The sequence below is a fragment of the Protopterus annectens genome, chromosome 4.part0 (assembly GCF_019279795.1).
Source record: "Protopterus annectens isolate FY-2018-M chromosome 4.part0, PAN1.0, whole genome shotgun sequence".
NCBI classification, from domain to species: Eukaryota; Metazoa; Chordata; order Ceratodontiformes; family Protopteridae; genus Protopterus; species Protopterus annectens.
In genome coordinates, this window is record NC_056733.1 from 1,031,243,335 (window position 1) to 1,031,256,176 (window position 12,842).

Below are 12,842 nucleotides of genomic sequence, written 5' to 3' on the forward strand. Positions count from 1 at the left end.
ATAGACAGTCTATACCCAAAAAAGGAGCAACATTTCTTAAAATGGGATGTAAAGAATTTCAGAAAAACAGATAATCGTTTCTCTTTTGCAGAATCCAAATAAGGCAAGTTATTTGTAAAAATAACTTTAGCAAGTGGCTGTGTTTCATTTGTCTGTAACAAACTTGGATTGTCTTCTGCCAAAATCTTTGAGAGCCCATTTAACCAGGTATATGGCAACATCTTCATTATTTTTGTATAGGTCTTCCATGGACAATGTCTGTGCAGCAGCAACTTGGGCTAATCCTCAGACCTTTATTACTCATTACAGATTGGATCTGGTCTCGAGGGGAAGAGCAGCCTACAGCTCAACAGTACTCTGGAATATCCATCCTTAGAGTACTCCTGGGAATTCAGGTAGCTGGAGACTCTGTCCCAGTTGTTGAGAAAAAAATGACATCGGATAAAGAAGTTATGTACTGACCATAACATTTAATCTGTGGTTTCCATTTTTCATTCTTCAGCTTCCCTCTTTCCAACACCCCTACCAGTCTGACTTCTGGAAGGATTCAGTGATGCTGTAGAAACGCGTTTTCCTTTGAGCTTCAGATAGTGTTTTCTTTCTTTTCTTTAATTGCGTAGCTTGAAGGACATCAAACAAGATCTGAAGTAAGGAGGGGCGTTTAGTGCATTATGAGTAAGAGAGGAGCTGGAGAACGTTGTGTTTCACAAGCTAGAAAAAAGCGGCAAAGTCTGATCCGAGGGTCGGATCTGTTTCACCTAAATGACCAAGAATCCTCTCCTTCAAATGTCTGTTCGTTTTCCCCACTTAGAACCCTGAGCAATGGAAGATCATATTTTTCAAGAAAGAGACCACAAGGCAACATATAGTTAAGTTAGTGGGTGTCTTGAACAATTAAGATGTGCACTCACTTTTAGTAATGATATGTCGCAGGTATGTGAGATGATGAACAGGAATCGGAAATTGCTCTTCAACTTGTCTACAGTTAACATTGTGGGAGAAACTACAAGGTTTTCTTTTAAGAGTAAATAGCATTTGAAAACCGTGTTGTGTTATAAGAACATAAAGGAGTCCAGTGATGTTCCTCTTAAGGAAGGAACTTTTCTTTGTAGATGATGTTGAGCATATCTATTTATTAATAAAAATATTTTTAAGCACCCAACAATTAATAGAACCTCTAAATTAAGGGGACATGCTGATTCTAATGCTATGAATGTTTAAGTAACAACTTGTAACCATTGGTGATGTACGGAAAAAATGTTTCATATGCTTTTTTATCAAAATAATTAGGGGAATGATGGGCTCAATTTTTCATTTTCAATCCTGGAAATAATTTGTGATACTATTAGGGGAGGTGATCTGCACAACAGATCTGAAATAGCGGAGACCAAATAGATAGCTGACTTGCAGACGGATAAACTGACAGGAATAAATGGGCTGATCCCTCTCAAGCCTGTATTGAAGGGGCGGAGGCTCCGGAGATGATTCTTGATTGGCTGCTTGTGCTATTTTAGCTGAATGAATAAACTTGGTTATGTTGGGATCTGAGGAAGGTCTTGGACCGAAAGCGCTCATCCTGTTTTAATTGCTTCATTATTGTTGAACCTTTGTGTGTGGTGTTGCTCTCTCTTGATAGAGCTGTCTTTAGAGATCGGGGCCATTTCTTACACTAAACTTGGAGAAGAAGTGATAATTTTAGAGTGCTTTCATTAACTGTGAATAGTAGTATTAATACTGTAAGAAGGATAAGATACTGGAATGGGTGACCTAAATGTGAAGTAGATATTCTTATTGAGGATGTAAGATTCCTGACAAGTGAAAGATTGCAAATAGAAAAATTGTGGGGTGGAAACATATGGAAGTTAGGAAGAGAATGTTCCCCAGTGGCTGTGTTATGTTTAAAAAAAAAGGGGGGGGGGGGCAGTCAAAATACTGAATGCAACTGTACAGAAGGAAGATTAACTGTTGTGGATGTGAGGCAGGCAGAATGTTTGTTGAATCTTATTACGCGCATATATACAAATAGCAAGGAAAGATTCTGTTTCATCAAATATTAGATTATGTGGTGGTTAATGTGAAAATTTGTAATTGTAGGAGACTTGTGATTTTAAGGGCAAAATGTAAAAAAAAAAAGTTTAAGATGATAAAAAAAAAATTATCAAGTGATAAAATGTAGTAAGTTAGCTCTATGGAATAAAAATCAGTGGACTTAAAGAAGGGGGCAGTTCAATCTGAAATTGATAGTTGTACTATTCGAAAGTTTGGGAGTAACAGATGGTATAAGAAGTTTCAAAGCCCCCTCAAAAGCAGATAACACTGACTCCATTGCCCACTGTAACCACTTAAGCAGTTGTATAAGATTGGCTGTACCCGACTGGATTAAATCCAGGTCTTGATGTAAAAACAAGCCGTCCTGGTGGGACCGCTAGTGTAAGACAGGCTGGACAACAAGAGAAAAAAATGAACGTCCAAGAACAAGAGGGAGCTGGCTCAGCAGAGGAAGAAATCCCTCACTAGCTTAAATTAGAGATCTTGTCAAGTCCTCCAAAGCTAATTATGAAGCAAAAATAGCCTCCCTAGCTAAGGACAATCACAAGGCATTATTTGACTACGTCCAGAATCTAAAAGGGAATACCCAGCTATGTTGGTGAACTGGTTTTGGATGGCACCACCCATACTCAACTGGAGGTAATAGCCAGCCTGCTAGCTGACAGATTTGGAGAACAAAGTATACCTGACACCATTCCACAGCTTATCTCAAGAGAGCAGGTAAACTCAGCACTTTCCAAGGCCAGAAACATGGCATCAGTGGGACCAGACAACATCCCGACTTGCCTTTTAAGCAACTTAAAACATGACCTAGCAGACCTACTTGGATCACTGTTTAACCACAGCGTGTTAACTGGCTGTGGTCCGGCAGAATGGAGGACAGCAACAGTAATGCCTCTGCTCAAAGGGGGACCATCAACTGACCCTGGAAATTATAGGCCCATAAGTTTGACTAGCCTCATCTGCAAGGTCATAGAAGGAATCATTATGGATCTTATTAAAAAGGACATAGATAATCCCAAAGCTCTGGACCCAACCCAGTTCTGATTCGTTAAAGGTAGATCATGCCTGTTAAGCATGCGTGATGACTTTGAAAATGTTACCAAGGCCTTGGACGAGGTGAAAGACAAGTGCATACGCTACCTGTCTTGACCTAGCCAATGCATGTGATCCAGTCCCCCCCAGTCAGGTATTGTAGAGGAACTCTCTCAGTTGGGATTTTAACCCCTGCATTACCAGATGGGTAGCCAACTCGCTCACGGGAAGGGACATACACTGTCAAAGTGGGTGACTTCATGTCTAGCAAAAGACCCATCACCAGTGGCATACCACAGAGTTCTGTACTGGGCCCTTTACTGTTTGGAATTTCTCAGACGTCCAAGCAAACTTGGACAGCATATGACTTATCAAGTTTGCTGACTATTACAAATTAGGAACAATCCATCGAGTCCCCATACAATATTAATATACTGCATACAAGGTTGACTCAGATAAATGATTGGCGCCTGAGGCACAGATTAAAGCTAAATGCAAAAAATACATTACTCCCATTGGGAAATCTGATATCCCTGCGAAATACATTAGACATCACCCCTTAAATGTAGGCCCAGTGGTAGGTTATCTGGGCACTCAGGTTGATGGCAGTCTGAACTTTGACCACCACTTAACCACAGTAGCAAGGAAATCCTTCTTTGTGGCACAGCTTATAAGTAAAGGTATCGCATCTAAATCTAAGGATGTTATAATTCCATTATATTTGGCCCTCATCAGACCAATAAGTGAGTACAGTGCTCCCTTTTACACTTGCAGCAATTGGAAAGACCACAGAGGTTTCTCGTCAATAAATTATAGGGTACACAAAACGAGTCTTGGGCAGAAAGACTGAAAGCACGGTCACTGTGCTCTGTCTCCTACAGGTTGCTAAGGGGGTGACATGTGCCTGGCTTAAAGGGCAGTCTGTGACTTGGCTCTGATGGAAATGCTGCATATTTGTAAATCAAACTGCAGGTGGGTCAGTTGGTCCAGGGATCTTAACCTAGCCTCTGACACGAACAGGTCATGCTGGAGAGATGCATCTCCCAGAGACGGACACTTCTGTGGAACAAGCTTCCAGTTTTTGTGAAACAGAGTTCTTCCCATGACCCTCTTCAAATGCAACCTAGATGAATGGATGGGTGACTGCATACTCGCACCTGGGTTGGTGCCCATGTCCCTCCTTGACAAGAGAGTCTGTATTAACTACCATAGACCATTACCTCTATGAACTTCACTCACTTAACCCTCAACAGTTGGGGCAACTCGGGATAAATATGGCTCACCTTGTAAGGGCTGTAGGGCTGTTAGCCTAGTAACCACCTATGAAAAAATGTCGATGTGGTTTTGGAAGGAGTGGGGGTTCATCATGGAAGAATAATGATGAAAGTATACAGGAATGTGCGTTTGGCTACTGACATGTCGTTACCTTTTTAACCAGTTTCATTAGTGATTAAATGTCTGTTCAGCAAAATGACGTATTCAGTGCCTAGCTTTATTAAACAGCACAGTTAATACCGCGTATAGGCAGGAAAGTGAAAAATGTTGCCCACCAGTTGTAAATATTCTGTAACGTAATCCTTCAATACATTCATGATGCTGTCTTCATTTCTGCTTGCACACAGCCTGTTGCACTCATTTTATTGACTATGCATGTTTAACTGCTGTTGCTACAGATTCTGTATTACGTAAGCGTAAGCCAAAATTCAGTTGTGCTACGTTCTTGTTAATGATGTCAAAATACCTGTATTTATTTCTTTAACAAAACCTGTAAATCTTTATTTCAATAACCTGATTTTTACGGTTTTCCTTCCTGCAGAAAATCCGCTTTGCTTTCTGGCTGCAAAGAAGATATGAGGAAGAGCTCCTCTGCTTCCTTAAGCAATTGCGACTCTGTTCTAGCCAACAAAATTTTTGGTATCTCTCTTGATGAGCTTCAGCAGGAAGGGCAATCAGAAAATGGTATTCCATTCATAATCCTGTGCCTCGTACGCTACATTGAGACATTTGGTATGCATTTCCACTTGACGGACTTAAAAAGATGAATTGTGTTTTTAATATATGTAAAATTTATGTGCAAGCGTGAAATACTTATGGGGTTTGTTTCACGTTTTTATTTCTTTTTGTATGGTCATTGCATAATTAGATCCTTCAATACATATTCATAGATTGGTGCTTGTACATTTTGTAGACTGTGCCCTTTTGTTTTCTCAGGTAGTATGTGGTACTTGGGAAATTATTAGCCCAAATCAAGGAACTGTCAGAGTAAAGGTGTAGTCCGCTTAGCTTTCTGCACCACTTGTCCCAGTTACTACATAGGGAGAACAGAAGAGGCTGTGTTTAAGAGAATTTACAAACATAATTATGATATTCTTACTGAAAACCAAAATAACGCCATATACAAACATTCAGGAACCTGCCAAGCTTTTACAAAGTTTTATTTTTTATTCTTGAGAACACATGGGTAGACGTGAGAGGTGGAGCTTGGGAGAATAAGCAAGAATATGGGTAACTGATACAACAGCTCAGATTGAATTCTTTTAGCCCACCAGGATTAAATGAAAATGATGTTCATCGTGTTTCACTGTTGCAGTCGTTACACTTGGGTTATCCTGCTGGCAGGCTACCCTCAGTCGGCCTGAATTCCAAAGTCCTGTTTCGGCATTGGTTGCTGTCGCCTCTTCCCTGACGTCAGTGCACCAGGGGTATATAAGATGCAGCCGACGCCATTTTCTTTAGTCTTTCTTGCTGCACAGTGCCCGAAGCAAAAGCAGTTGGCAAGTGCCGGTCAGCTGACTCCTGAGATTTTCTAAATCGAATTTTAGAACCAAAGTCTTCAGTAAAGTTAAGTACCCTGTTGGGGAAACTTTTTCTTGCTCCAGACCGATGTCAGTAAAAGTTAACAATTGTATTTCTTGTGGGAAGCAAATACCTCATAAGGATTTTCACTCTTACTGTATTCCTTGCCTAACCCTGACCACGACGTTGCTAGTTGTCGGTTTTGTGCTAGATTCAACCAACGCACTATTAAGCGTCGGTTTGATTTTGATTTACATTACTTTGGCCGAAGGTTTAACTACATAATGCCGTCAGAACAACCGACGACTGGAATTCATAAAAAAACGCAAAGACAAAGAAAAGGACAGGCATCCGAGGTCCAAAACCGACAGCGAAGCCTCTTCTAGGCCAGTCGCCGGTTCTCAGTGAGGCACTTTCGCAGCCCCTGACACCCGCTACTTCAGAGCCACAGGCCGCCTCCGACTCCCACGTGGAGACAACTAGGCCTCTGGAAACTCGAGGTATTGGGCTTACGGAGACTATTCCCTCAGATGGGTCCGGAGCCGCTGAGCAGGCATTGGCTTCTGAGGGTGTTTTCAGACCTTCATAGCTTACTGTCAAGTCTACTTCAGCAGCCAAGGCAAAGTGTAAAACACCATTAAAGACAAACAAGTACAGCACTCTCCTGAACAGTCATCCATTACCAAAGAAACAGATGCTTAAAATGGCTGAGGACCTAATTACTCTGATCAGGGGTTCCCATCCCCCTCTTAATAAAAGGCTTAGGCAAGACACTGACTCCTCTGACCAGGTTTCTATTTCCTCTGATTCCTCGTCAGAACAGGGATAGTCTCTTCCTCCCTATGAGGACACTGATGCTGAAGAATCTATCCCTTCAGCCTCTCCTCCTGAGGATTACTCTTTTGGGGAAACCCTGCACACCATGAGGGAGCATTTCCATTGGGAGAGCCAGGATTATTCAGAATCCAAGAAAGGCTCCAATACTTTCTTTTACTGCCTCAGCACAGGCCCCTTGCTATTCCCCCTGTACTAGATATTGTTGATGATGTTTTCTCGGAATCCAGTTTGTCTCCTGATTCATTACCCCCTGCACCAGTCAAGCCAGATAGGTACTACAGGGTCCCAGACTCTCATAAATTTCTTTATAAAAACCCTGCTGCTGACCCAGAAACAATTTCTCAGGGTCCCAAAGGGGTCAAGGCTTCCACTGCAAAAAAACCCCTGTTCCCTCTGATAGGGATTCTAGAGCACTGGATAGATGGGGGGAAAAAGTTTACACTTTGCTACTTTAGCTGTAAGGGCTTTAAACTGCCAGTTTCACATGCTTAAATATCAACAATACCTAATGTCTTTGCTAAAACAGAAAATGCTTACAAGCTCAGAATGTCCTGACAATAAGGAAGTGCAGGATTTATTGCATGCAGCTGACCAAGTGGGAAAGCATACTCTGCAGTGTGGTTTTGATTCATTAGAGGCTTCTTGCAGAGCCACAGTTACAGGCTCTGTCGTTCGAAGGCATGCTTGGTTAAAAGAACAGAGTTTACCTGATCATGTTAAAGCAAAATCATTGGATGCTCCATTACAGCATGATACTTTGGTGTTAAGGCTGAGGAGATGTTAAAAAAAAAATGGAGGATAAAGCAAAATCAATGTAGGCAGTAAAGGATTTCTTACCGGTTCAGCCACCTAGATTTAGCAGGAACTGGCCTTCTAAAAATTGGTCCTTTCCAGTGTCAGACAGGCCACAAAGAGGCTGATGCAGACGCCCAAGAGGCAGATCTCAGCCACAAGGCTTATACAGACCTAAACAATGGGGTGCTTCAGCCCCCAAAGGCGGAGAAGACAAATCATAACCTTATAGGAAACGGTCCCAATGACTTCCATCTACCAAACCAAGCACTTACCTTTTGACATCACCCTTAAGGGGAAAACTAGTACTTTTCTCACAAAATTGGCACATGATCACCCAGGACAAGTGGGTACTGAATATTGTTTCTCAGGGTTACAGGCTCCACTTTCACACCCTACCAAGGTCAAAAGGTATGCCAGACCTGCCACAAAACCAATGGGTAGAGGCACAAAAACAAGTTTCTGCTCTTATGGACATGAGAGCAATACAAAAAGTGCCACAGCAAGAACAGGGACAAGGATTTTTCTCAAGACTTTTCTTGGTACCCAGAAAGGACAAAGCCTGGAGACCAATACTGGACCTGTCAATTCTAAATACTTTCCTGGATGTTCCAAAATTCAAAATGTTGACACTGCAGCAACTTCTACCCATGCTGGGCAAGAAGGCTTGTCTAGTTACTTTGGTCCTCAAAGAGACATACCTGCATGTCCCAGTCGGACAGTCTTGCAGAAGATACCTCAGATTCATAGCTGGCTCAATGCATTACCAATTCTCTGCACTGCCCTTTGGTTTGTCTACTGCGCCCAGGGTCTTCACAAAATGCTTGGCACCAGTATGCATTTTGCAGACAAAAAGGAATTCAAATATATCCCTACTTGGACGACTGCCTTATTCAAGCAGAGAGCAAGGACATTCTACTAAAGCATCTGGCGTTTGTAAAAGAATTGCTAATTTGCCTAGGGTACACTGTAAACGAAAAGAAATCAAAACTAGTGCCCTCTCAAGAGAGAATATTCCTGGGTGCAAGTTTAAGTACAACTGCCCAGATGGCTTATCTCACGCCAGACAAGCAAAGACATCTGACTCATTACTTTCAAATGATGGCAACAAAGACCCAGCTACCTGCAAGAAAAATTCTGCAGGCTTTGGGCTACATGACATCTTGCATTCTGCTAACTCCATATGCAAGACTGCATATGAGGAAGCTACAATGGTACCTAAAAAGTGTTGGACTCAACATTGCCACAGCCTGGAAACTGTAATAACTCTTATTCCCTGCCTGCAACAGGAGTTTCGATGGTGGGCACTGGCCTGTCACCACAACAAGGCTCAGCCTTTCACTTTACCCACAGCCAGGTAGACAATAACAGATGCATTGGATTATGCCTGGGGGTCAGACATGACAGGAAAATGTATTCAGGGCACGTGGCCCACGGACAAAATGCATCTTCACATCAATCAAAAAGAGATGCTAGCTGTACAGAATGCCCTGACAGCCTTCAAGGATCTGCTACATCCAGGACAACTACTACTAAAGACGGACAATACCACAGTTATGTGGTACATAAACAAGCAAGGGGGCACACATTCCTACCCCCTCTGCAGGCAAGCCATGACTTTGCAGCACTGACCTATCTGGTACATCTGCAGGCACAATTCCTGCCAGGAAAGAAAAATACTCTGACAGACGAACTAAGCAGAAACCTCATGGACCCTCATGAGTGGAAACTAAATCCACAGGTCTTCAGCATGGTAACAAGGAAATAGGGATGCCCAGACATCTCTTTGCCTCCCCTCACACCTACCAACTACAGAGATTCTGCACAAGGACTTATCACTCACAAGCATGGAAAGTGTATGCTCTATCTTTCAGCTGGAAAACCCTAGCAGTTTATGCCTTTCCACCACTGCCTCTCCTTCCCAAGGTGCTCCTAAAAGTCCGACGAGAAGCCAAAATGATTCTGATTGCCCCAGACTGGCCACGCCAGCACTGCTACCCAATCCTAAAGAGCTTGTCTCAAGGCTCAGCCTGGACTTTACCTCTAACTTCTCATCTTCTGACTCAACAAAACAATCAGATCCTGCACAGCCAACTCAGAACCTTAAATCTGGCTGCATGGCGGATAATAGCCACTCAGAACACACCTCTCTAAAGCTGTTATGGATGTCATTTTGGAAGCCAGGAGGCCCAGCACCAGGGAATCTTATGCAGAAAAATGGAAGCAATTCTGTGCTTGGAACCAGGCACAAGGTTTTGAACCACTTGTTCCAAATATTCTTCAGATTTTACAATACCTAACTGAGATGCTGGACAAAGGCCTATCCTTCTCATCAATTAAGATCCCATGCCTCTGCCATTTCAGCTCATTACAATACGGAACCTCCTATTTTCTCTCATCCACTACTAAAACAGTACCTCAGAGGGGCAAAAAACATAAGACCCCAAGGAGAGCACCGATACCTACATGGGACCTCAACTTTGTCTTAGAAAAGCTCACACTACCTCCTTTTGAGCCAGCCAGCACAGCTGACATAAAATTCTTATCATGGAAAACTGCTCTGCTCCTAGCAATAACTTCAGCAAGAAGAGTCTCAGAGTTACAGGCATTAATGGCAGTGGAACCTTTTATCATTTTTCATCCGGACAGGGTTTCTCTAAGGACAAACCCAACATTTATGCCAAAGGTAGTATCCAGTGTGGCTCTTAACCAAACCATTCATTTGCCAACATTTTATCCAAATCACCAGAATAAAGTGGAGAAACTTCTGCACTCTTTGGACATACACAGGCAGCTACGCTTCTACTTGGACAAAACAAAAGCTTTCAGAAAAACTGAGCAACTGTTTGTAGCATATGCAAAGCAGACTATTTCAAAATGGATAGGACACTGTGTTCATTTCTGCTATGCACAGCATGGCAAGTCAGTGCCTAAGAATATTAGGCCACATTCAACCAGGGCAGCAGCCACTTCAGCAGCCTTTCTCATATGAGTACTAACCAAGGAAATTTTGGAGGCTGCAACTTGGAGTTCAGTGCACAGTTTTACCAAGCATTATCACTTGCCTCTTTACTCTAAATCCAGAGCAGGCTTTGCCACTGCAGTTCTGCAGGGCCTCATAGCCACTCCGAATCCTATTTAGATCCAGCCGCCCTACCTCAGCTTTGGGATTCAACCCAAGTGTAATGACTGCAACAGTGAAACACGATGAACATAGTACAGTTGTGTACATGCCATAAATGTAGATGTTAGAGTGTATTTACTGTTGCAGTCCAGGTTATCCACCCTCCACCCCCCTTTCTTTGCTGGGACTTATCTATACTTCTCTATCCTATACAACCTAAGTGGTGTATTTGCTTGTAGATGAAGGTATTGTGTTTATTTCACTGTATGTTTTTATAAGCAATATATATTGCCTACCTTCTTGGGGGCACCTGACATCTGGGGCAAGAAAAACTGAAGAAAATGGTGTTGGCTGCATCTTGTATACCCCTGGTGCTCAGATGTCAGGGAAGAAGCGACAGCAACCGACGCCGGACCAGGACTTTGGAATTCAGGCTGACTGAGGGTAGCCTTGCCAGCAGGATAACCCAAGTGTAATGACTGCAACAGTGAATTCACTCTAACATCTACATTTATGGCAGGTACACAACTGTACTTTTCCTTCACCCCATTTCTAAAGATGAGAGCCGTGAAACTGATTTTCAGTTTTTCTGTTATATTTTTTCATGAAAATGTATTCTGTTTAATGGTATTGTTTTACATATTTTACAAATGTAGATGTTTTTAGGACTAGATTAATTTTCAGATGAGTTTTTGTCAGTTATAGTCCAAACTGTTATCGTCATATTTTGTTGTTTTGTCTTTCGGCTTTTCCCAGTTAGGGGTCGCCACAGCGGAACTCCGGTCCGCTAATGATTGGTAGTTTATTTTTATGTGCTGAGTTACCAGCCCTGATGCACAACCTTCAACGAAGGTACGCCAATCATGCATGTCTCCACGCAGAAGACGCTCTAGCTGAGAATCGAACCGGACAGCGTCTTACTGTGAGGTGACAACGCTACCGCAGCGCCACCACTGCTTACAAACTGTTATCGTCATATTATTGGATATTTATTGGATTTTTTAAAATTTTGTGTGTTTCGTTTACTTAAGGGGGCTCCTTTATAACTTTGAGTGTAACCATGGAACAACGTCAGGATGAAAGTGCTTAATGTTATTGAACAGTGGCTTGTATTTTGTTGTATTTTTAGTCACGAGTTGATTTGACCTTTTTGAAATTTTGTTAAAACTATTTGTGGTGGATTAACTGACTACTACTTTGTTTCCAGGAGCTGCTGTGCACTTTGTGTAGAACTTCTTTTCAATATTTGTTTGGTGTGTGTTTGTTGTGGGATGTTAGTGTGTAAATGTGACATGTGGAGTGTGCTTGTGGGTTTTGTAGTTGTATGGTTTGTGTTTGAGTGAAATTAAGTTGAATTTGTGAATTTGGGATGTTTTGTGCTGGGTTGTATGTTTGTCAGTTTTTATAATCTTGTGTGCAATCAACCTTGGATAAATCCTGACATTCTGACACCCATTTGTGGATTATTGCTAAATTGTAACATTGCACATACTCATATCTGCATGTTTATATATTAAAGTTGGATGTATGTAGTAAGTATGTGTGTATATACAAAAGTATATGTTTATATACGTGGATGTGTATAATGTGTGTTTTTATCAATATATCAAAAACTGTACTCTATTGAAGGCAATCAAACACAACTGGTTCATCAGTGGCTTATTGAAAATCGAACAAAAAAGCAAAACTTTTTTTTTCTTTTCCTTTTTTAATAGGAGAACTAGTACAGATTTTTTCACCCTATTACTGTGCAAACTACAAAAACACATCTGCTGAGCTTGTCAGGCAGTACATGTGTACCACTTGGAAGTTTTGCAACACGTGAAAGAGTATTGTGACAAACGCTGAAAAAAGTGCAGAAGTGTAAAGGAAACACAAATTGAAGTTAAACTGAAAAATGCTACAAATTCCAAGCAGGAATATTTAAAAATATGAATATAGACCAGTGGATTTAAAACAGTGTAGTCTTGCCTACCAACCATATTTTCCTGAAAATGAGTGTTGTCACTGAGCCCAGATACATTTTTTTATATTTGTTTTACCAGGTTATTCACTAAGTGCAACTGACCTTTTTTCAGGTATTGACTCTGTGAAACATTTTGTAAAGAGAAGAAAGAGAACAGAGGAGTGCATCTTCCTCGTCTCCTGTAGTATTCCAGTCTGTGGCTACCACCACACATCTTATGCAGCTTCCCCCATAATGTTCTTT

The 12,842-nt window shown here is 41.7% G+C and overlaps 1 protein-coding gene across 1 annotated transcript in view; it reads left to right on the forward strand.

Moving 5' to 3' along the window:
* The window catches only part of FAM13B (family with sequence similarity 13 member B), a 2,585,606-nt gene that overhangs the window by 163,639 nt on the left and 2,409,125 nt on the right, over positions 1-12,842 (forward strand). The window contains exon 3 of the mRNA XM_044069837.1: positions 4,901-5,091. Within this exon, the coding sequence (XP_043925772.1) occupies positions 4,935-5,091 (157 nt within the window). The 5' untranslated portion in view covers positions 4,901-4,934. The remainder of the gene's footprint in view (positions 1-4,900; positions 5,092-12,842) is intronic.